A 24,835-nucleotide genomic window follows, 5' to 3' on the forward strand; every position below is an offset into this window, starting at 1 on the left:
GGGGGTGGGGGTAATTTTTCCTCCCTTTCCACTGAGTCAGCATTCAGCTATATTTTTTTCTGGCAAAGGCCAGTGAATAAAAAACGTAGGCATCGATGACCATATGATCTCCTTAGCAACTCCTTAGTTCTGCCCGAACAGCCATGAGTAGTTCTCAAACACACATAATGACCATGGTACAGCAAGAGCATCCAGGCAATGAGATGTGACTTTCTTGTCATTTCCAAGCGTCACAAGAAAACACCATTTATGTTTTAACCTTTATTTATCTGCGTATTTGAGATGCCTTGGCACTCGTGTTGAGGTCAGGGGACAATGGATGGGAATCAAAGTCCCTTTGTCAGGCTTGGCAGCAGGTACTTTTACCTGCTGAGCTATCTTGCCAGTCTGGAAAACACTATTCTTCCTTTGATTTTTTTTTTCTATACTTTAGAAATTTGCAAAACCTTTCTAGTGCAAGAACCACACATAAGTAGGAAGTAGACCACATTTCGGCCATTTTTTTTTCTTATCTTTTGTACTGAAGCACTCCGATCTATTTGATTCGTGACTCTGTGTCTGACACTTTGAACATTCACTGCTATATTCCCAACCTCATAATAACTTGAGTAAGTTAATGAATGAGTGACTGAGCTGAGTGCCATGTCACTGAAGGAATGGGGAAAAGCAAGGCGCAGCTGAGAAGATGCAGGATTCTACTCAGAGCCTCAGTTTCCCCCTGCCTGGACTTGGGCACGATTCTTCCTGTAAGTCTTTGAGAAATAACACAAGGCTCAGACCAGAGTTTTCATTCAGCATCTTTATTCTTCCCTTTTAGCGCCAGGGTAAACCTAACAGCTTCATCTAGGAAGTGAGAACTATGTTGGGTAAGAACCCTTCTAAGGACCTGGCCTCTCCTTCCTCCCTCTCATGGGGTTGGCAGTGAGGCAAACTATAGGGGAAGGGAGTAGACTACTTACTATGCCTCCTCAACTGTCCCCATTTCCCACAGCAATGATACTAGAGACCAGCCACCTCCATGTCCCAGGCAGGAGGGACTCAGGAAAGTGACTTGGATTCCCTGATATACAGGCATGTGAACATAGGGACTGAGTGAGGCAGGACAGGCCAGCTCAGTGGCCAGACATACGGCTCTGGCCCGTGGCCCAATTGGCAAACATAAAGCCCAAACTGATGGCCATGAAGAGGACTCCCAGGATGCCAAAGCACAGGGCCTGTGGGCAATAGGAAGAAAAGATGGAGTTGGCCTCGATCACGCACCAAAGCATTCCGGAAAATGCTCTTGAAGCCCGCCACCCTTTCCAGGGAAAGCCTCAGCCATTCCAGACTCTCCTCTTGTCTCCCTGTCCCTCCCTGAAGTATCTCTTCCATCCTTTCAGAACTTTCTGGGAATCAGTTCCCTCCATCCCTTTTTTCAGAGTGTTCCTGCCTCTCTCCCCAGTAGTACTCCCTCCATCTATCTGAAGAATCCTCTCAGCTTGCCAGTCCCTTCTAGAGTGTTCTCTCTCTTTCTAGATACTTTCTGTTCTGTGTAATCTAGCCCTTAATGAAACAACCTCCTCCATTCTTCCTACCATCTGTCCCTCTTCCTGGATGTTGCTTCCTCTCCCAGATCCATCTAGATAATGCTCCTTGCATTTCTCAGCATCTTGGAGCAAGTGGTCCCTCTTCAGAATGCTACCTCTTCCCCCAGCCCTCCTTCCTGGAGTACTCACCTGGATCTTGGGCCAGGAAAATAAGGGTTCCACCTCAGTAGGTACAATACGGAGGTAGAAGACACTGGGGAGGATAAAGATGAGGCTAGGGGCCGAAGTGGACCCTGAAGGACAGAAAGGGACAGCAGTCAACCTAAGTTTGAGGTCAAGGCCCATATTAGACAGGACAAGGAACCAGGGTTGACAATACTGACCAATAAACCCAAAGATATCTCGAATGGTTGGCACACAAATGACAAGGATATTGACCAAGATAAGCAGGATCAAGGCAATGGCCACATGGCGAGGCCAGCTGAAGGCCTTGCTTGGAAACAGCAGCTGCTGGAGGGCTCGGCGGATCTGCGCCAAGGAAGGGCAGGATAAGTCAAGACTCACGTGTGGTCCTTCTGCCATGGGATCCTGTCTCTGTGTCTACCCTCTATCCTTGATTCCCTAGCCCACTCTCTATGCCTCCAGACTGTTTGACCAAGTATCTGTGCCTCTACCCTGACAACCCATGTCTCCTCCTTCTATGTGACCATCTAGCTCCTCTTCTGCCACTACTGGCGTCTGTCTTCTCTCCGGTCTATCTCCACCTCCCCATTTGCCTCTCCTCTGACTATCACTTATCCTTGCCTCTCTCTCTATCTGACTGCCTCTCTCACCATGTCCCTCCTTTGTTTGTGGTTTTTGAGATAGAATCTCATGCAGCCCGGGGTTGGCCTCAAACTCAGCCTGTAAATAAGACTGACCTTGAACTCCTAATCCTCCTGCCTCTATCTCCAGAGTGCTAGAATTACAGGAATACACCACAGTGCTTGGGAACCTCACTCGGGGCACTCTGCAAACTGAGTTACATCCCTGGTCCCGGGTCCTCTTTGTCTAGCCACCTATTGTTGCTGTCAAGGTTCATCAGGCCCTTTCTTGTGTATCTGTTCCTGCTGCCTCTATCTACCTATCTACTCCTATTTCCACCTTCTTGCCAAACATCCATGTTTCTTCTCTCTGCTCATCCATCCATATCCTTCACCCTGCCCCCTGGTCTTCATTGCCCCCACTCACAGGGAAAAGCACAACAGGCACAGTGAGGGTCACTGCAAGCAGTACAGCCAGACGAACACAAAGAATGAGCAGGTCCTCCTGGGTGTACATTTCCAGCATCTCTGCCTTCACAGTGCCTGGGCAATGGGGATGGGACACAAGATGCATGAACACATGCATGATGATACTACACTCATGATGCTCACGCTCCCTTTGGAAACTGATGGTCCTGGGGAGTGGGAGTTGTGGGGAAGCTCAGAGGCCTCTGCCATAGCTTAAGCTCAGTCTCTACCATAGCTCCATCCAACCTTGGCCCCAGCCACACTCACTGTAGAAGGTCAGGTATCCAAAGGTCGCTGTGAGTCCATACATGATGAACATAGCCCCGATGGACATGTTGGCCACAGCTTGCATCCTGCGCTGGGTGGGGCTGAAGTGCATAGACCATGGAACTGTCATGTTCATACTCCTGATCTTGTCCCAGAACCCTCAAAACTGACCCCCAACCCTCCAGAGTCTCCCTCCTCCTGATCTGACAATGTGTCTCCCCTATCTGTCCATCTATATCTCCACACATATGACTATCTCCAATTCTTCCTCCATAGAACTGTCTATACTGCCCCCTTCGGTCTAATCATCCAAAACACCAGCCCTGCCTCTCCTCTGTTCATCTGTCTCCCCAGCCATCTGACCATCCTTGCTTCCTCAGACCACCACCTCTTCCTTCTAGTCACCTGATCGCTGCCCCCTAACTCTATCCATTCACATTTTAAATCCAAACAGTAAGTACTCACTTCCCTGAGTCTCTGAGGTCTCATGGACACTCCAAATCCCTCCCTCGTCAAAACCAGCCACCCTCAAGATACCAACCGTACCAAGGCTGCCATGGAGACTGCCAGACACTCTGGCTACTGCCCCCTCGAGTGGGCCCATCTTGCATGCCTCTCTACTCACCGGCAAAGTTCTGTATAGATGGGCAGCACCTCAGGGTGGCAGACAAAGGCAAAAGCCATAATAGGCACTGTGTAAGACATCTGGGGGGAATGGTCCATGAATATGGAATTAGAACCCCTACAGTACTGGGGAATCCCACTCCCTCCCAAGTAAGGCACATGACACAGCCCCAGAAGCCCAATACTCTGATCAAAATAAAATGTTGGGACGGGACAAGATGGCCCAATGTGGTCCAAGCTCCTACCTGCCTGCATACCTACCTGTGAGTCAACTGTGAAGAGCTTAGCCTCACAGCTGCTGTTAAATGCCTGCAAGGGACCTTGATCACCCTCCACTACTGTGTCATTGTGGCTCACATCACAGCCAAGCTGGAACTTCTTATAGATAACCTGGGGGTCCCGAGTAAGGAAGCAAGTTCACAGAGAAGCCTTTGTGTCAGTGTCTCAAACTTCCCCCTACCGTTGTTCATCCTCTCCCCTCCCCCCACCCCACCCCCGACTTACCGAAACAAGGAAAAACAACATGCATGTCAGAGACAGGCTGCTTGTGTACCCCAGGTAGCCTATAGGAGGTGATAGCAGAGCCTCAGAAATCAAGGAACCTGGCACTCCACACACCAAAGGTTTACTGTGCCCTTCACATAAGCCTTTGTTTGCACCCGAACCAGCCTCATCTCTCTACAAAACTCCTACTAATCTGTTAAAATCCAAATTAAACAAGCCCTCCCCAACCCCATAGTGATGCATAACGCTTGAAAACTGGGGATTATTTTTCCCAGACTGGCGATATAGCCCAGTGATATTGCACTTGCCTAGGCTGTGTGCAGCCAGCCGCCCTGGGTTCTGTCTCCAGGACCAAAATAAAAATAAAACAAAATGGAATTTTTCTGCCTAGTTCCCATGCTCTAATCCTGCCACCCAGTGAGCGACCCAGGAAGCCTCCTTACCCAGGTGTTTCATGAGAGCCAGAGGCAAGATGATTAACAAGCTGACCAGGATAATGAGGAGGTTTCCCTTCAAGAACCAGTCCCTAGAAGACAAGAAGATCCCAGAATCCACATCAGATAGCTCATGGATGCCTAAATTTCAGTTCCAGGGAAGCTGACTTTTACTTCTGGCCTCTGGAGGAGAATATATATATATATATATATATATATATATATTGCACAGCATACATTCAAACACATAAAACATAGAAATATTTTTTCAACTTAGGGCTGAGGAAGGAAACAGGTCAGTTTGTAAAGTGCTTGCTACGAAAGCTTACTGCGGGCTTACTAGTACACTGCTGTAACCTAATTGGTGAGCTCTGGGTTCAGTGGGAGGTCTAGTCTCAAAAAATAATGTAAAGAGTGACAAAAGAGACACCTGGCATCAATTTCCAGCCCTTACACACATGTGCGTTCATGTGCACATACACAAGAACATTCATGTACAACACATACTCACTTTATTGAGTGCCTACTATGTTCCAGGCATTCACACATTCTCTTCCTATCACATAGACACAATTGAATAGAATAAATATGCAATGGGACTTAGTTATAATTGATATGGCAAGGGGCTGTCGTTCACTGGTAATGACACTTACTTGCATAACATGTACAAAGGCCCTGGGTTTGAACCCCAGCAAGGCAGAGGGGAAAAAAGAAAACTTGGACATACCTAGTCGTATTTGGATAGTTTCAGAATCAAACCAAGTACTTCACAGGATACACACAGATAAAAACAAAGCTCTTAGTTAAAACTGTCAGACAGGCTTATAAAACTACTCCTGAGTTAAACTGACCAAATCACACATGTGCACCAAACTCCATGGGATTAGAGTAAGGGCTGGTCCCTAAACATACAAACCTGTATGTCAAAATATTCAGAGGCACTATGCAAGGTGGTGCGTACCTATAATCCCAGTCCTTGTGAAGCCAAGGCAAATTCCAGGCCAGCCTGGGCTACAGAGCAAAAATCCTCTCTCAAAAAGGTGTATAGAAAGCCAGACATGGTGGCACATGCCTTTAACCCCAGCACTTGGGAGGCAGATCTCTGTGAGTTCAAGACCAGCCTGATCTACAAAGTGAGTTCCAGGACAGCCAGGGCTATCTAAAGAGACCTTGTGTCAAAACGTCAACAAAAAGATATGCAGAGGGAGTTAGGGGTGTGCAGTTCAGTGACTGAGCACTTGCCTGGCACGCAAGAGACCTTGGGTTCCATCCACATTAAAAAAAAAAAAAATACAGAGGCAGAAAGATGTATGCAAGTGAAAAAAAAAAAGTACCGCTGTGTGCGCAAATGAACACACCTGGAATCTCATTGTGTATGTATTTAAAAAAATAAAAACTGAGACACTGTGCCAGTAGTGTGAATCTGGAGTCTAACAGTGTAAACATACATATGCGGTTGCAACCACAATCAAGAGGACCTCCACCGTCGCATTCCCCTGAGCACACACACACACACAGCCTGAGAGGATCTGCCATACAATAATCACCAAAGCAAACAAGGAGATGGAGTTGACAGAGCGCACACAGTCGACATGACCCACAGACCACTAGAGTCAGCAATCCCACATTTGGAGCTAGATAGAGTCTAACAGCCCGATGAACCCAGCATCAGCTAAACAGGGAAAATGAGAGTAGCTAAGTGTCAAACACATATGGTCGGGATCAATCGCAGCATACGGGACCCAGCTGTCACCCATCACATGGCTGGCCAGAGAGAACCAGCCAGTCCAACAGTTACCGAGTCAAATCCAGAGTCTACACCTACTGGGTCTGTACAGTCACACATGCGTGGTCAACATCAGCAGGCACCAAGCATACAGAGACAGCTGCCAGCCAAAATCAGCCTGAAGAAGTCTCAAAGCCAGAGTCTACCAGAGTCCTGTGGTGGCCTATGGTCACATGTAATATTGACTCACAATACACAGGAATCATAGTCAGTCACAGTTAACATGCGGTAGTCTCAAAACAGAGCATCTGAGAGTCAGGTGGACACAGAGTTGAAGATGATAGGTAGAACTCACAAACAGGGTTAGGGTCACCCTGGGAGGTACTATACACTCACCCCTCAGGGTCCATGTGCAGGAAGGTGCCGATAACCAGGGGGAGTTCAGATTTGATGATGAACAGGTAACTGGACATTGCTGGTGCAGATGGTGCAGATATTTAATTGGGACTCCGTCTCTCCCAGTCCGCCCTTGGGAAAACCTACCTCATTCGGTCTACCCTCTTCCCCCTAGTTGACCTTCCCCAAGACCTCACCCCCAACATTGTGCAGACAGATGATGACGGCCACCACTACTTTCCCGGCAGGTCCAAATGCCCTCTGTCCCAGCTGCTCATAGGCGCGGATGCCTGTGAACAAGGAGGCAGGAAGGAATAGCCTGTAAGTTTGGGAAAGTCAGGCTAGGAAGGAGAGTTGTAATTCAGCTGTGACTGAGAGAGGCTGGAGTGGCGGACTATATACTTTAAGGTGGAATTAGTGAATCTGGGAAGTAGTATCCAAGGCCAGAAAGAACTTAAAGGCTAAAGGCGAAGAGATGAGGTTTTGGAGACAGACTATAGACTGAGATCATGGAGGGAGAGAATCCTGGGACCATGATTGCTGAGAAGCAGAGGTCTTAGGATTTCAGAGCTGGTTTCCAAGTGAGGAGGATCTGAAGACTGAGGGGTGGGAGATAAGACATAGAATGTAATAGTCTGGGACGGGAGAAGGTCTGGTGGCCAAAGGGGTAGGTAATGGGAATTGGGAGGTGGTGATCTAGGAGCCCAGATGAAGTCTGGGGACTGGGGTTGAATGTGGGATCTGTCATACAGGGAGTTGAGTGTGGGAACTGGGGTGCTGAGTTTGGCGTCTGAGGTCAGAACAGTTATGTCCAGAGTCAGATCTGAGTTGCAATCAGACATCAAGAAAGTGGGGCTGGGGCTGGGGCTCCAGGTCTGAGTTGAGCTCTGGATTGGAATCTAGAGTTTGAGGTCCACAGAGGATGGGGCTGGAGGCTGGGAATCTCACCTACAACACTGGCACAGGTCAGCAGGAGGTGGATGGAGTAAGAAGACAGGAGAGCGATGCAGAACAGCAGACCCCTGCAACACACAGCTCAGCTGAGACTCGGCCCAGGTCTTCCACTCGGCCCTCCACAGCACTAACCAACAGCCCCAGCCCCTGAAGAGCCACCTATAGACTCACAAAAAGAAGATGACTCCAGTGTGGGCCATGGCATAAGCCAGCCCCAGGATGCCGCTCCCCATGATGGCGTTGCTGAGGTTGAACACTGACATTCCGAATGATGTCTTTCCCTCAAACTGTTGGTAAGGGGCAAGATCCAGCAGTCACAGACAGGGAGGGGGGAAACAGGACAAGAGGCTAGAGTGGAGCCAAGGAAGGACAGGAAGGTGAAGACAACTGGGGAGGGGAGACATCCGTGGGGAGTGATGGGAGCAAGAGGAAGCTGAAAGAGAAAGTTGATGGCAAGAAGTGGGGGGCGGAAAGGGAGAGCTTAGAAAAGGAAACGTGCAAGACAAGTCTGGAGGGAACACAAGGGGAAAATGCAAGGGGGCTGCAGAGGAACACCTGGAGATAAGAAACAAGAGAGGGGGAAGAGCCCAAAGCAGAAGAGGAGACTATTTAAAGAAAACAGTCACTAGGGCAGAGGGCAGTAAGTGGGAAGAGAGAAACGAAGCAACTGAGAGAACTAGAGCGGGAGCATTTGAGGAAAGGGGGTATCTAGAGATGACAGCAACTGAGGAGCCAATAGCTGGGCCAGGGAGATAGCTAGACCGGGGAGCAGCCAGGGAGGAGAAGGGGTTGGGATTAGATAGGGGAGGTGAGACTTGCACGGGTCCTGTGGGCTCACTTACATCCAAGAACTGAACAGGTTTCCTCCCAGGAGCAGGGCTATGGGTGGTGGGCAGGAAGCCTTCGCATTCCTGCCTGTAGCTGGATAGGGAAAAAAAAAAAAAAAAACAAAACAAAACAAAAACCAAAAACCAAGGCTGATGCAAAGGTAACCCTGACCTCTCTCCCAACAACCCTGGCTCCTCGGATCCCTACTCACCCCGCAGCAGCACCGGTAGAGAGGGTTCCATTCATCTTTGGTTCCTGCATTTCCATCCTGCTGGCAAAGAGATGGGGTAGGAGGGTCAAGAGTGGAGCAACGGAACTAGAAAGTGAGGTGAGGAGAGTTAGAAGACGGGGAGAGGAGCCCCCAGAGACCAACAGATGTAATTCAGAGTAACTGGCCAGAGAGACAAGCAGGGGCAGAGGAGAAAGAGGGGCAGAGGAGAAAGTGGAAGAATTGAGGACAAGCCTGAGAAAAGAGAGAGAGAGAGAGAGAGAGAGAGAGAGAGAGAGAGAGAGAGAGAGAGAGAGAGAGAGATGAACATCAGGGGAGGAGAACCGAAAACAGCTTCTTAGAGACCCAGGGCAAAGAAGGCAAGAAAAGATAATAGAAAGAGGGAGAGAGGGAGAGACACAGAGAGATACAGAAAGACCCACCCCACAGCGCATGAAATGGCCATTTGAAGTAGGAAATAAGAGTTTCCTCTCACAGGGCAGACTCTGTCTCTCGCGCCGTCTGCCCTTTTCTGTCTCTTTCTGTCCCTATCTCCCGCCCCCACCTCTCTCCGGCTGGCTCTTAGCAGGGACACGTGTCACCTGTCTGCCCCACCCCTCCTAGCGCCGCCCTTCCCCCTCAGCTTAGAGACCCCAGCCCCAGTGCTGCAAACTGCTTTTATTACGGTTCTGAATATCTTCACCAGAGACTGAAGCAAACTGAAATGCCACTCTTCCTGGGACAGAACTGACCGATATGCGAATGTAACTAGATGGTGGAGCGCTTTCAATCCTCGGCACTACAAAGAAAAGGGGGGGAAAGCCTGACCCAGGGACTCGCATTAAACTTCCATTCTAGATTCTAGAGGAGTTTTCTCGGACCCCTATCAAGTCTTAAACTCTCCTCTCCTGAGAGAAATCGTTTAGGAGACACTTCCAGACTTGAACCGCTTTCTGAGCTTGGGATGCCTCACAAGCCCGTATAAGTTTAAACATTTCCCCTCCTGATAATGAACCTGCCAACAGTACCCAAGTCCCCCTCCCAGAGCCTCCTGTGTTTCTCAGGGTAAGATTGTCTTTGCAATCCCCACCCAAACTCTGTCCTTTTTAACTAGCAAATTGTACAAAATAGTGGGTCTCACTATGACATTTCATATATGTATGAAATATGCTTTGATGGGCTTCATTCCCCCTATTACCATATCCTGCTCTGTTTCCAACTGTTTTCCTTCCTCTACCTCCAAGGCCCCCTTCTGCTTTCATGTATTATCTCTACTGTTTCTCTTTTTACTTTGTTATTGTTACATCTATACATACTTACATAAATACACCCTGCTGAGTCTATTCAGTGTTGCTTGAATATATATGTTTTTAGGGCTGACCACTCATACTGGAGAACCAATTGGGGAAGCTCATCCCTGGACAAGACTCCCTCTTTGAGCAGTTTTTTTGTTTTTTTTTTTTTTTACAAGTGGGGCCTTTTGAGATTTTTTTCCCACCGCCAGTGTCAACTAATGTCATTGCTTCCGGTCTTGCATAGGTAGCTATACTGTTGAGACTGTATGGGTGTAGCTACCTTGTCCTATATAGTCTCTCAGCCAATGCCCTAATCCTCTTCTGACAACCTTTGGTTGTTTTTTTTTTTTTTTTTAAGAATTATTTATTTATTTATATGAGTACACTGCAGGTGTCTTCAGACACATACTAGAGAAGTGCATCGGATCCCATTACAGATGGTTGTGAGCCACCATGTGGTTGCTGGGAATTGAACTCAGGACCTCTGGCAGAACAGTCAATGCTCTTACCCACTGAGCCATCTCTCCAGCCCTCTGACAACCTTTGTAACCTCTCTTTATAAAGCTCTCCAAGCCTTAGATGTAGAGGCTGTGCCGTGTGTGTATCAATTGGGAATGGGCGCACCACAGTCAGTTCGTTGGTGTCTACATTAATGGTCTCCATCTGCTGAAAAATAAAACTTTTTTGAGGATGGGTGAGAGCTACATTTACCTTTGGGTATAAGGGTAGCTACTTAAAAATGCCAATAGAGGGCTGGAGAGATGGCTTAGTGGTTAAGAGCACTGACTGCTCTTCCAGAGGTCCTGAGTTCAATTCCCAGCAACCACATGGTGGCTCATAACCATCTGTAATGGGATCTGATGCCCTCTTCTGGTGTGTCTGAAGAGAGCTTACAGTGTACTCACATCTATAAAATAAATAAATCTTTTTAAAAATGTGACTAGAAATCATACTGATTTCAGAAACGGGCAGTTTTTTCTCTATGTTCCATGACCTTACTAGCCATGGTTAAGTTGGCTAGGTTTGCAGTGCCAGGTATGAATTTTCTCCCGTTGATCAGGTCTTAACCCCAATTAGACAGTTGTTGGTTACCCCCAAAATAGAAGTGCCACCATTGCACCTCTGGGAATATCTTGTTATACTGGCCATTATGTTTCACAGTCATGACAAATGCATAGGACTACTGATTGTCCCCACAGCCCCAGGAAGCTTGCATAGTACCCTCCAGTACTCTGAAAACCTAGTCCTCAGGGAGGAGGCTTCCAGGCCAGTTCTGGCTCAATTCCTCCAAGTCCTGCGTCCACAGTGTGTGGTGTCTTCAGCAGTAAGGATTTACCTTCAAATTCTGGAAGACAACCAAGGTCAACGGCAATAAGCCTATAGTTATATTGTTTGGGGAATCTCTTGAACTTCTCTGATCAGAGACTTGTAAGGAGGCTTCTGGAACTGAAGTTTTTGTTAGATAGCCTGTATAAGAAGCATTACCAGCCTAATGGTGTAACTTCATTTAAATATGTGTATGTGTACATGTGTGTATATGTGTATACATGTGATATATATATATATATATCACATGTAATTTTATGCAAGCATTAAATAATAATTTCCCATGGTTCTTTCAAACATATTCAGTGTAATTTATTACTCCTCCATCACTCTTCATCTGTATTGCCCTCCTCCACAGTTAGAGACACCCCCCTTTTTCCCATTTCCCACCTCATAGCACCTATGACCTGCTATTTCCCTCTCTAGAGCTCTTTCTCTCACCCCTTCATTCCCCCTCCTGATACTTCCCCTCCCCCTCTCCCTTTCCCCTCCTCCCTCTTTCTCCTCCTCCTCCTCCTCTTCCTCCTCTTCCTCTTTCCTTCTTCTTCTTCTTCTTCTTCTTCTTCTTCTTCTTCTTCTTCTTCTTCTTCTTCTTCTTTTTTCTTCTTGGTTTCTTTGCCTACAGTATGTTGTACACTCATATCCAAAGACTCAGAACTAGGAGATTGGAGAGATGGGTCTGACTGCTCTTCCAGAGGTCCTGAGTTCAATTTCCAGCAACCACATGGTGGCTCACAACCATGTGTAGTGGGATCCCTCTTCTGATGGGTGTGTCTAAAGACAGCTGCAGTGTGCTCACACACATAAAATAGACAAATAAATCTTTAAAAAAGAAGATTCAAAACTAGGATCCACAAATGAAAGAGACCATGTGTGTTTGGGTTACATCACTTGGTACCCATCCATTTCCCTGCACATTTCATGATTTCACTTTTCTTTGCAGCTGAATAGTATTCCACAATGTCTATGCACCATATTTGCATTACTCTATTCATCAGCTGAAGGACATTTATGTTGTTTCTATTCCTAGCTAGAAATGGAATTGCAATGACTAGTGAATAGAGTTATGGTGGACAATAAATGGAGTGAAACAGTCCACAGAGTGGATGAGGATCTTTGCCAGCTATACAAGTGTACATGAATCCTCAAGGAAGATGGAGAGGAGTGAGGTAATGAGTCCTTCAGATATGCCAAAGGATGGTATAGCTAGATCACCTGATATGTTTCTTTTTAGCTCTTTGATAATTCAATATTCTGATTTCCACCAATCCCACCAAACATGATTCCTCCAGCATCTGTTGCCAGTTTTCTTGATAGCCATTCTGACTGGAGCAAAGGAAATTTCAGAGTAGTCTCAATCTACATTTTTCTCATTGCTAAGGATGTTAAACACTTTCTGAGATATTTCTTAGCCGTTTTTTTTTTTTTTTTCTTTTGAGAATTCTCAGATCCATACCCCCTCCCTTTTTCAGTTTGAGACAAAGTCCTGGCTAGTGAGAACTTGCTATGTAGACCCGGCTGGCCTCAAACTCACAGAGATCTGTCTGTCTCTGCCTCTCAAGTGCTGGAATTAAAAGTTTGTGACACCCTGACTATCTTCACAACCCCCTTTCTTATTAGACCATTGACTATCTGTGTGATTTTTTTTTTTTTTTGAGTTCTTTAGATATTCTGAGTACTAATCCTTCTCAGATGTGTAGCTGATAAAGATCCTTTTCCATCCTGGGGATTCCTCATTCCCTTGATGATATCCTTTGTTGTATAGAAGCCTTTTAGTTTTAGATGTTCCCACTTGTCAATTGTTGGCATTAATTCCTTAGCAAATCCCTTCCTGCAGCTATATCTTGTAGCATACTGCCTACGTTTTCTTCTAGCAGCTTCAGTGTTTTGGGTTGGACATTTAGAGCTTTGCTCCATTTGAAGTTACTTTTTCTGAAGATTGGCTTGTGTATGGACATAATTTCACTCTTCTACATGCGAGTATCCAGTTTTCCAATCACCATTTGTTGAAGATGGTTTTTTTCTCCAACATGATGTCTTGGCACCTTTGTCAAACATCAGATGGTTAATGCTGAGGTTAATGTGCACTCATGTTTGGGGGTTCTATTTTGTTCTATTGGCCCGTGTGTTTCTGCTTTTGTGTCAATACCACGTTGTTTTAGTACTATATGTTTTCATTTGCTTTCTGTTGCTGTGACACAATACCATGACCAAGAGCAGCTTGGGGAATGAGAACCTTTGTTTCATATTAATTAGAACTCTCAGGTCACCGTCTATCGTGGAGAGAAGTGAGGGCAGGAAGTCAAGGCAAGAGCCTGGAGGTCGGAACTGAGGCAGAAGCCAGAGAGAAATGCTGCTTACTCACTTGTTCCTTGTGGCTTGCTCAGCTTGTTTTATTATTGAGCCCCAAACTACCTGTTCTGTGGTGGTACCATCCACAGTGAGATGGGATCTCCCACGTCAACCATGAATGGAGAAAATGCCCACAGAGTCTTGCCCAGAACCCAATCTTATGAGCATTTTCTCAGATGAGGGCCTCTCTTTCTGACTCCAGCCTGTGTCAGGCTGACAAAAATACCAACGCACTGCAGCTCCATGATACAGTTTGAGATCTGGAATGGAAAGCTCTCCAGTCTTGTTCTTCTTGCTCTGTTTCCATGACGAGTGCTGTGGGGATTTTTACGGGGGTCCCATTGAATCTGCAGGTTGCTTTTGGTAGAACGATCATTTTCATAATGATAATTCTACCAGTGTATGAGTATGGGAGATCTTTCCATTTTCTAGTGCCTTCCTCAATCTCTTTCTTGAAACATTTAAAACTTTCATTATAGATGTCTTTCACCTCATTGGTTATGTTTATTTTTAAATATTTTACAATGTTGTGAATGGGACTGGGTCCATGATCTTATCTTGCAGCATGAGTGTTGCTGATATCTAGAAAGACTACTACGTTTTAAAGTTGATTTTGTATTCTGCCACTTTGCTGAAGCTGTTCATTTCTACAAGTTTTCTGGTGGGCTTTGTAGGATCTCTTGTGCATAATATCATATCATCTGCAAATAAGGATAATTTGACTTTATTTTCCTATTTGCATCTCTTTAATTCTGCAGTGAGTGCTTCGAGCATTGTATTGGAAAGGAGGAAGCATAGTGGAGATCTCTGTCTCCTTCCTGATTTTAATGGATTTGCTTTGAGGTTTTCCCGATTTAGGGTGATGTTGGCCGTAGGTTTATCATATACAGTCCTCTCTCTTTGGGGCTCTATCATAAAGACCCATTGGATTTCACCAGAAGGTTTTTTTTTTTCTTCTACATCTGTTGAAATTATGATGGATTTTTTTCCTTAAGTCCATTTATATAGTTTACTTCATTTATTGGCTTAGGTTCATTTATTGAGCCATCCCTGCATCTCCAGAATAAAGCCAACTTAATTATGGAAGAGGATCTTTTTCATATATGCCTATATTGGGCTTGTGAGTGTTTTATGCAGGATTTTTGCAACTATGTTGATCAGAGATATTGGCCTATGGTTTTCTTTCTTTAATCTGATTTGGATATTAGAGTAATACTGGTTTCATAAAAGTTTGGGACTTTTTTTTTTTTTTTTTTTTTTTTTGGTTTTTTTGAGACAGGGTTTCTCTGTGTAGCCCTGGCTGTCCTGGAACTCACTCTGTAGACCAGGCTGGCCTCGAACTCAGAAATCTGCCTGCCTCTGCCTCCCAAGTGCTGGGATTAAAGGCATGTGCCACCACTGCCCGGCACCAGAAGTCTTTTTTATCCCCATTTCAATCTCTTTGTTACAGATCTGTTTAAGTTGTCAATCACTCTTGTTTTAATTTTGGTAGGTTGGACAAATCTAGCAATTTGTACCTTTCTTTTATGTTTTCCACAGTGAAAAATAGTACTCCCTTATAATAATCTGAATTTCACTGATTTTCTATTTTTTTCGTTTTTAATTTCCTTCTGTTTTGGGTAGTGTTGGGATGGAACCCAGGGCTTTCTGCATGATAGTCCAGAACTTTATTTCTAAGCTACATGTCCAACCTTAGCATTCTGCATTTAAAAGTGCCTTTTTTTTTTTTTTTTTTTTTTTTTTTTTTTTTTTTTTTTTTGTCTGCATTGGGACATTACTAGGTGTAAGCAGTAAGCACTCAGTCAAAGAATGTTAGGTAGCCAGGCCTGGTGGCACACACCTTTAATTCCAGCCCTTGTAAAGCAGAGGCCCGCTTATCTCTGTAAATTCAACGCCAGCCAGGTCTCCACAGTGAGACAAAGCAACAGACAAATGAACCAGCATCTTTGATGTCTCACCTGAGTAGGACGGTGGAGCTGGGGAATCTCTTCAGTTTCCTTTAGAATCTAGTGGATACATTGTCTAAAATAACTGGCTCAAAGAACAAAGGCGTCAACAGTGGAGGGATTAGCTATAAAAAGAGATATCTAACAAACCTATTTAAACCGCCTGTGCTAGATGCTACCTTTTCATGAAGGTATTATTACCTCTTTAGCCTGATACCAACACAAAAAGGGTGTGTTGATCTTACCCTATGGCAATAAGAGACTCACAGAAAGCATTATGTAAGTACAGGACCACCTCTTTGTGTGCCTCAGTTTACTCTCACACAGAGATCTACACAGTGAACAGTGATCCAGAATAACTCAGAAGCCTCAAAGAGAAGGGAAAGGTGAGCAGAAGTTCTGGAAAGGGCAAGAGTCAGGAAAGGTGGGAGCCAGAACCCCAAGAGTATGTTAAAGAGCCCAGTAAAAGAAGAGGAGCCATTAAAGGACCCTGGCAGCAGGACAGAAGCTCAGAGGATCTAGTAAGACCCTGACAGTAAGGAAAAGTGGGTGGGGGGGGTTCCACCGGAACTCCAACAGAATGTAAAGTTGATATGAGAAAGGGGAAATATGAGGGTGAAAAGAGAAACAGCAGGGCATGAACAGAGCATCCTAGGGATGGACAGAATAGTGAGAAAGTTAATGATAGAACAGGCACCAGGTGGAGTATCTATAAGACTTGAACGTTTTGTTTTAGAGGCGGATATCGAAGAGGCACGATCGAGTACAAGTGGTTTTAATGGGGTGTTGTAGAGCTCGTTAAAGTTAATACCCTTAAATAGATTTTGTTTTGGTCACAAACGTGTCAAGGGGTTGGAGAGATGGCACAACCGCTAAGAGTGCTGGCTGCCCTTCCAGGGGACCAGTGTGGGAGTTCCAACATCCACATGGTGCCTTACACCTGTCTGTGACTCTAGCTCTAGGAGATTCAAGGCCTGCTTCTGGCATCCATGGCGCCCACACGTGATGTGCAAGCGTATGTGCTGGCAAAACATCCACTCACGTGAAGTAAAAACAAATAAATCTAAAAAGTAAAATGTTGTTCCATGTAAAGGAAGGTACTAGATTGACTATTGAGAAATCTAAAAAGAAAAGAAAGAAAGAAATTTAGCCAGGCGGTGGTGGCGCACACCTTTAATCCTGGGAGGCAAAGGCAGGCAGATTTCTAAGTTCGAAGCCAGCCTGGTCTACAGAGTGAGTTCTAGGACAGCCAGGGATACACAGAGAAACCCTGTCTCGGGAAAAAAAGAAAAGAAAAAGAAAGAAAAAAAGAAAAAAGGAGAAATCTAAAATACTGGACAGAGCTGGCACGTAGCTTTGATCCCAGCACTCCCAAGGCAGAGGCAGGTGGATCTCTGTGAGTTCAAGGACAGCCAATGATACACAGAGAAACTCTGTCTCAAAAAAGGGGTTGGGGGTTTAAGATAATCTAAGATAATTTTGGCTTTGTAATTATAACATATTAACATCTTTATACTTATGGCTGAAAATTTAAGACATAGATAACTGGTCATTAATATTAACATGTTAACATAGGTATGACGTAGCGGCAACTATATTTAATAAAAAATAACAAAATATATTTTAAAAACACAAAGAAAGCAGATGAAGGAGACAGATATTTTCATTTAGGAGAGTTCAAGTGTAGGCGCCCCAAAAATAAAATACAGAATCTGGGTAAACAAAGTTATAGCAAAGGAACTAAGATTGGCTTTCCTTGTAAATTTAGCAGATTTGAGGTTAGTCATTTTATCACCCAGTAAAAACTTAAATATCTAGGATTTGAGAAATATAAAAGTATAGTTCTTCCCCATAGCTAAACCTACAGAACTGAAGATCATAGACACAGCAAAGTTTGTATAATGAACAAAATTTATATAAATTTGAGTTTTTGTGCCATGAAGTAAGGCCAATGGAAAAACAGTTAAACAACTTTTTGAAGAAATCTAATCAAGGTGTTTAAAATCTCATTTCGTAAAAGGATAAAACATAATCCTTGATTTTTAAAATTAAATTTATTCATTTTATTTTATGTGTGAGTTATTTGCGTGCATATATGTATATGCACCATGTGTGTGCTTGGTGCACACAGAGATCAGAATAGGGGATGGGATCCCGCTAGCACTGGAGTTACAGATGGTTGTGAATCACTGTGTAGCTGCTGGGAATTGAACCTGGGTCCTCTGCAAAAGCAACCAATGCTCCCAATCACTGAACCTAATCTTCTGGTCTAAAATCTATGTTTTTGCAAACCAGTTTTTGTAAACACTTCTAAGATCTGGTAAGCATTAGCAAGAACAGAACTTAAGAGAACCTTGTAAACAGAGAACCAGGCTTCACTTTTATCTGGATATGCCAGAATTTAGATTTTATGAGTTAAAATTAAGTTAGAACTATATTGCACTTATCCTTTATAAATTTTATATAAAAATCTTTTTTATGGAGCTTGAGAGATGGCTCAGCGGTTAAGAGCACTGACTGCTTTTCCAGAGGTCCTGAGTTCAATTCCCAGCAACCACATGGTGGCTCACAACCATCTGTAATGGGATCTCTTCTGGTGTGCATAAAGACAGAGTACTCATATCCATAAAATACATGAATATTTAAATGATTTTAAAATATTTTTATGGGGCTGGAGAGTAGTTAAGAACGCCAACTACTCTTCCAGAGGACCTGAGTTCAATTCCCAGTACCCACCTGGTGGTTCACAACCTTCTGTAATGGTATATATGATTCCCTCTTCCAGTGTGTGTGAAGACAGAACACTCTTTTTTTTTTATAGTATAGAACAGTTTATTCAGGGTGTGTGGGGGGGAGTTAAGAGGGTAGTAGAGGCAGAAAGAGAGAGAGAGAGGAGAAATAAAGGAGTAGAGAGGCTGGCCACGAGCATGCGGAGAGAGGGGGAAGGGATGAGAGAACAGAGCAAGGGAAGGAAGCAAGAGCAAGAGAGCAAGACAGAACACCCATATACATAAATAAATAAATTTTTAAAAATCTTTTTACATGAAAGCATTTCTCTTTAATGGATTTTATCAACGATATACTTTATATTTTGTAGCTCTTTAAATATAATGGCTTTTTCTATTCATATTTGGAGAAAACCCTAGTTCAGGTCCCAGCACGCACATAGCAGCTGAAAACTTTCTGTAATTCTAGTTCCAAAGGATTTTTTGCCCTCTGCTCAGCTCCATGGGCAATGGAGCTAGTAACATATGTTACTAGTGTGCAGACATGCACGCATGCAAAGCGCCCATACATAGAAAATAACTTTTATTTGAGACACAGAAAACATGTACACTGTATTGCAAATGTTTAACAGTACAAAAAGATATAGTAACCATTTTAAATACACTGAATTGGAAAACTGTTTATGCCAGTTTAAAAAAAAAATTCAGTCACCTTAACATGTTTACATATACACATATATATCCATTCATAATAGCCACACACATTCACGCATCTTTTTTAAAAAGGTTTATTCATTTTGTGTGTATGTTTGCTGGCATGTATATATGTTCACCATGTGCATGCTTGGTGTTTATGGAGGGGCCATCAGATCTCTTAGAACTAGAGTTACAGACTGTTGTAAGCCACAGTGTGGGAGTGAAGAACTGAACCCAGGTCGTCTGCGAGAGGAGCAATCCTTTAACTGCTGAGACATCCATCTTTCCAGCCCTATGTGCACACCTCTTTTTTAAGGTTTGTTTGTTTGTTTGTTTTGGTTTTTTTTTTTTTTTCGAGACGGGTTTCTCTGTATAGCCCTGGCTGTCCTGGAACTCACTCTGTAGACCAGGCTGGCCTGGAACTCAGAAATCTGCCTGCCTCTGCCTCCCAAGTGCTGGGATTCAAGGCATGCGCCACCACTGCCCGGCTTAAGGTTTATTTTTATTGTTTTTAGTTGTGTGTGCGTGTGCGTGTGTGTGTGTGTGTGTGTGTGTGTGTGTGTGTGCACATGCATGAGCAAATGAGTGCAAGTGACCATGGAGGCCAGAAATGTCAGCTATCCTGAAGCTGCAGTTCATAGTTACAGATGGGTGTGAGCCACCTGCTAAGAACCAGACTAAGGTCCTCTCGAAGAGCAGAGTGTGCTCTTGATCACCAAACTTTCTCTCCAGCTCCATTTCTCATATGTACACATCTTAAAACCAGATATATAGAACTCAATAATCTTAACAGTGGCCACTCGTTTTATGACATATAAAGACAATTTACATACATGTAACACCACCTTTATGAACATAGATGACAAACACATACAAAATTACATGATCACCATGTAATCACCAAAGGACAAGAGTAGTGTAAAACTTCTCTATCTGAGCAGACTGTGGGCCTTTGGGAAATGGGGATACAGCTGGGAGTTAATTTGGGCAGTTGAACCCCCTCCCCTGCTAGAGCACCTTATCTCTTGTAGCTTGGCTGAGAGATGTTTCAAAGGCTGGGGTGGGGCAGGAAGCTAGGGGACAGTCAGAAAAAAGACAAGCAACTGAATGCATCCCTGCAGGCTGGAGAAGCTCACTGGAAGTCTGTAGATTGAACTATTTTAGGTTTTGGTTGGGTTTTTTTTTTTTTTTTTCAAAACAAATAATGCAGGGACCCATGAATGGCTCAGCAGTTAAGAACACTTGTTGTCCCACCAGGTGACCTGAGTTCAATCCGTGGGATCCACGTGATAGAAGAACTGAGTCCTACAAGTTATCTTCTGACCTTCCACAGATACGGTCTGGCATGCAGCCCCCCCCCCAACACCAAATAAATAAATAAAAAATGTAATAAAATGTCTGAAATGTAACTTAAAATGTAACTCAGGTCAGAAAGGAAGAGAGCCTCCGGCGTGTTCCCCATGGCAGCCAGGTGGGTGAAGACAGATTGGCCATTTCAGACAAGCTGAGAATTTGGTACTTGCTTTGATCTGGAAGTCTAGCTGGAGAAACTGCAGGTGTAGGCATGGTGAGTTTGTCTCTGATCGATCCCTGCAGGCAGGTATGGGCAAGATGCCCACATGGAGATGAATGCCCCGTTCCAGTTTTAGGTCAGACAGGGGAAAAATTTTTAAAAAAAATAAATAAATAAATAAATAAACAACAAGTGGGAGGCAGACAGAAATGGGGATATTTGGCAGAGAAAGTCTCAGGGGAGGGGTGGCTAGTGGCCATAAGCCACTATTCATATCAGAGTTCGGGGGGAGGGGGGTGCAGAGAGAGCAGAAAGAGAACCTGCCTGAGTCTTGTTATCTGATTAGAGCAGAAGTTTGGTTAAAAAGAAGGTTTTGCTAGGCAGTTGCCTCTCAGTCAGAACAAAGGAGGGTTTCTGGAGAAGTAGAACTTTTTGTAACAGGTTCTGGAAAACAGCAGACAGCTGATAGAAAAGGTCATTTTGTGGCAAGAGAAAACATGAGCATCACAAATAAGGAGTGAGGTCAGACCTAGGAGAGCTGCAGAAACTGCAGGGCCAATGGGGGAGCAGAGAGAAGGGCAGAAGCTGAGAAAGATAAAGGCTTGAGTGCAGGAAGCTTCAAACAGTACCCCATTGCATTGGTCCCTGAGTTTGGAAGTCAAACCGTGCTCCTCTCTGGGCAATGGTAGCCATGTTTGGAGGAGTACGATGGCCCAAGCTGGGTTACAGTAGAAAATTTTAAGATGTGCTCCAAAAAGTCTGGAGGATTGCTGGGCCAAGGCCGCAAGGAAGGGTGAACAAAAAGGGGCAACTTTCTTGACAGAAACCAAGTGGACAGAGGCAAACTCCGAGACCAAAAGGAGACCAAGAGTTCTGTCTAGGAAAAACTCTCCACAAGGTCCTAGGGTTTTTGACAAGTCTGCCTGGCAGAAAGTCAGAAAGGGAGACTTTCCAGAGATGGAAAATAAGTCTCCAAACTCATCCAGAGTCCAGCCTGGATGGTGCATACTAGAATCAAAAACGGAGAGCAGTCCCTGAAGAAAGGGGGGAGGGATAAGGGGCTGGAGAGGGACCTGTCATAAAGGCCACACACACTGACTGTCCATATGGGCCACCAAATGAAAGGTCAGTGAGAAGAAAAACAGACAGCGGAACAAACGCTTTAGAACGATGCAGATTTTTATCTAGAGGGGAAAAGCTTCAGATTCGAACAGATGGGTCTCTGTTAGAATCAGAGCCCATGGTCCCCTTATCAGTTGGGTTAGTAATAGGGGAGAAGCGGGTGGAGGGAAAGGTTAAAAGGTTTCCATTTGGGGCCTGCAGTTGAGCATTGCTAGGGACAACCATCGAGTGGTCCGTTAAAGGATGTTAGGTGATCCACAACACCTGTCCTGGCTGCCCGTTACTAGGGATCCCTGGGGCCAGGCGGTGGAAAATCTAGAGAAACAAGTTAATTTACTTCTCGAAGCCAAATTATTGTAGTTATTCACTGCTCAAGCAAAATGGAGTTTTACAAAATAACATGGCCCTAGCAAACATCCTGAATCTGTCTCCTGTGATGAGGAGTCCCAAAGCACGAGTACCCTCCGGGGACTCTCATCACTTCTAAATGAAATTTCTAGGACTAAGGCACCAAAAAGATATCCTCACTTCACTCAAATGTCCTTAGGGAAACCCTGAAACGTTTGTCCATCCCCAGGGTTTCTAGGACCACCATCTATCTCCATGGCTTGCCTTCCTCCCTCGAGTTCATAATTCTCTATCTCCTAAAATTGAAAACACTCAGACTTGGCCTCTGGGAGCCCATTGCTAGCTTAGCTCCCACTAGGAAGAAAGACTCTGCCTTATCCCATACCAAGCTGCTTCCCAAGTGCCTGTCCCACCGTGAGCTTTGCCAGCACGCCAAACAGTGAGGTTTTGGTTGGTTATTTGTTTGTGTTATCAGCTGGTTGGTTTGGTGTTTCTGTTGTTTTGTTTGGGGGGTGATGAAAGAACTGCTAATTGTAATTGAGTTTCATTTCTTTGAACCCTACGTGGAGATTAAGGGGGGAGGGTTTCCCATTCAAACCCATGTGGAGGAAAAGAAAATTATGTGTATGTGTGTGTGCACGCGAATACATGTATGAGGGAGCGCGCGCACGTGTGTGTGTGTGTGTGTGTGTGTGTGTGTGTGTGTGTGTGTGTCTGTCTGTCTGTCTGTCTGTCTGCCTGCCTGCCTGCCTGTCTGTCTGTCTGTGTCTGTGTTGGGTGCACCAAATGGATAGATGGAATAATCGACAGAATACAACCACGTCTAGAGACAGGGACAAGCAAAAAAAAAGGGGGGGGGGAAACAGACTCAGACAGTAAAGAGGACTGAGGAGGAGAAAAAAAAGAAAAACAGTCTCAGACAAATAGGTGGCTAGGAGACACAACACAAGGTTCATGGTTCAAAAGGACAAATAGGGGAGACACGGGGAAAGAGGAGGAGGGAAACAGTTGGAGGGGTAGTTACTGGAAACAAAATGCCAAAGGAGGCAAACTCAGACAGGTGGGTTGGAAATGGGCTCCTACAGTAACCAGGAGGAATGCCAAAGGCAATCAAAGCCAATAACAGGAAATAATCTACTAGACAGGTACGTACAGCTAAATGCATCCCAAACAGGTTTGGATCAGACACATTAACCAAAGGGTCAAAGGGACAGAGCTAATAGTGGCTGGGTAAGCCAGGTCATCAGATTCTGATGCCAACCTAAGACAGCCTAGCCCAAAGAGAACCCTAGACACTTGGTCCCCCAGATGGAGATAGGGAGAGTATTTGTTGTTGAGTAAGGAGTACGAACCAGTGTCTCAGAGTCTTGGTGCCCATCCCTGGCATTGGGTGGGGCCTGTCCTGGCCCTAATTAAAAGTCCCATGTAGTCTGTCTATTCACTTCCAACCAAGGATGTGACAGGCATGTCTGTCCCACACAAACCATGAGCTCCTTACTGGGCGTCAGCCATGGGAGACCTGAAATCCTAGCTTAACTAGACTGGGCTGCTTGAAGCCCAGGTGGACAAGAAGCGTCTATGTGGAATCTGGTCTGCCTGCCTACCCCCTACAGGGAGCATAGAATTCCCGGAAAGGCCAGAAGCTGGCTGGGCCTTCAAAGGTAGCCTATATGCCCCCACCCCACCTACTTCCCCACAATAGGAAAGACTCTTGCACACTCAGGGACCACAGCTTCATAACCGGCTCCTTCCCAGCTCCATCCAGGGACTTGGTGATGCAGATGCCAAGTCTAGCAAAGTGCACACAAAGACTCACAATCACCCACAAAGAATCCAGGCTGAGAGGCGGGAACACGCTATGGACTCAGGCCCAACTACACGTGAAGTGCCTGAGCTTATGGGACAGTCGTAAACTCACAGCTGTGCTGAACTATAGCGGTCTTCCAAGTGTCACCCACTGAATCAAAGCCTCAAACAACACATAAACTGGCAGAAGAAGACTGATTTAGAGACAAAGTTGCCCCCACAGATTCGCAGACATACCAAAGACAGCCAACTGATTGATCCCACACAGTCACGCAGTTTCTCAGGGTACAAAGATGGACGCACAGATGAGTGCACAGGGCACAGCACATCCCTTTATCTTTCCTACACTTGGATTCAGATGGTGCCAGCGGGGCCAGCTTCCTCATCCGTGCTTGTGGACTCAAGTGTGCCCTTGTGGTCAGAGAGAAACGGGCACTCCCAAGCAGACATGACAGTACAGAGAAACCCAATGATTGGCACACCCATCTGCATTGAAGCACATTGGCCACACACAACCCACGCACAAACACAAGGATTCAGAAACGAAACGTCCAGGGACACCATACAAAGGCACATAAATAAGAGATGCAAGGATATAGAAAGTACACTTCTTTTTTTTTTTTTTCTTTTTTGGTTTTTTTTTGAGACAGGGTTTCTCTGTGTAGCCCTGGCTGTCCTGGAACTCACTCTGTAGACCAGGCTGGCCTCGAACTCAGAAATCCGCCTGCCTCTGCCTCCCAAGTACTTAGATTAAAGGTGTGAGCCACCACTGCCCCGCACAGAAAGTACACTTCTAATGTTACAAAGTGGAACTTCAGAAAATGCTCCTAAATGTGGAAAAAGAAATAAGGAGCCAGCTAGCCACGACTCCAGAGGAAAACACCCATACTACACAGACCGGTTGCCATTCACCAAAGAAAGGCAGAATCACAGCCACCGCAAACACACAGAAAACACTCGTGAGAAA

At 45.0% G+C, this 24,835-nt stretch overlaps 2 protein-coding genes across 3 annotated transcripts in view; one reads left to right on the forward strand and one right to left on the reverse strand.

Moving 5' to 3' along the window:
- LOC143435525 (uncharacterized) overlaps positions 1–20,471 on the forward strand; it is a 230,881-nt gene extending 210,410 nt beyond the window's left edge. The window contains exon 17 of the transcript XR_013105897.1: positions 20,337–20,471. The gene's annotated coding sequence lies outside the window, so the exon portion shown is untranslated. The remainder of the gene's footprint in view (positions 1–20,336) is intronic.
- Slc38a5 (solute carrier family 38 member 5) lies at positions 785–9,301 on the reverse strand. Of its 2 annotated transcripts, none has more exons than XM_034485271.2 (16): positions 9,182–9,301; positions 8,742–8,798; positions 8,545–8,623; positions 7,874–7,989; positions 7,697–7,770; positions 6,946–7,038; positions 6,749–6,827; positions 4,636–4,718; positions 4,193–4,251; positions 3,950–4,078; positions 3,690–3,769; positions 3,065–3,165; positions 2,757–2,872; positions 1,910–2,054; positions 1,716–1,819; positions 785–1,214 (listed from the first exon to the last, which is right to left on the reverse strand). In XM_034485271.2, the coding sequence occupies exons 1-16, from the start codon at positions 9,202–9,204 to the stop codon at positions 1,113–1,115; spliced, it is 1,440 nt and encodes a 479-aa protein (XP_034341162.2). In that variant the 5' UTR covers positions 9,205–9,301; the 3' UTR covers positions 785–1,112. The 2 variants fall into 2 exon arrangements, with proteins under 2 accessions (XP_034341162.2, XP_076774291.1); XM_076918176.1 differs by having other exon boundaries at positions 969–1,214; positions 9,235–9,301.
- Positions 20,472–24,835: the final 4,364 nt, after the last annotated feature.

The sequence above is a fragment of the Arvicanthis niloticus genome, chromosome X (assembly GCF_011762505.2).
Source record: "Arvicanthis niloticus isolate mArvNil1 chromosome X, mArvNil1.pat.X, whole genome shotgun sequence".
NCBI lineage: Eukaryota > Metazoa > Chordata > Mammalia > Rodentia > Muridae > Arvicanthis > Arvicanthis niloticus.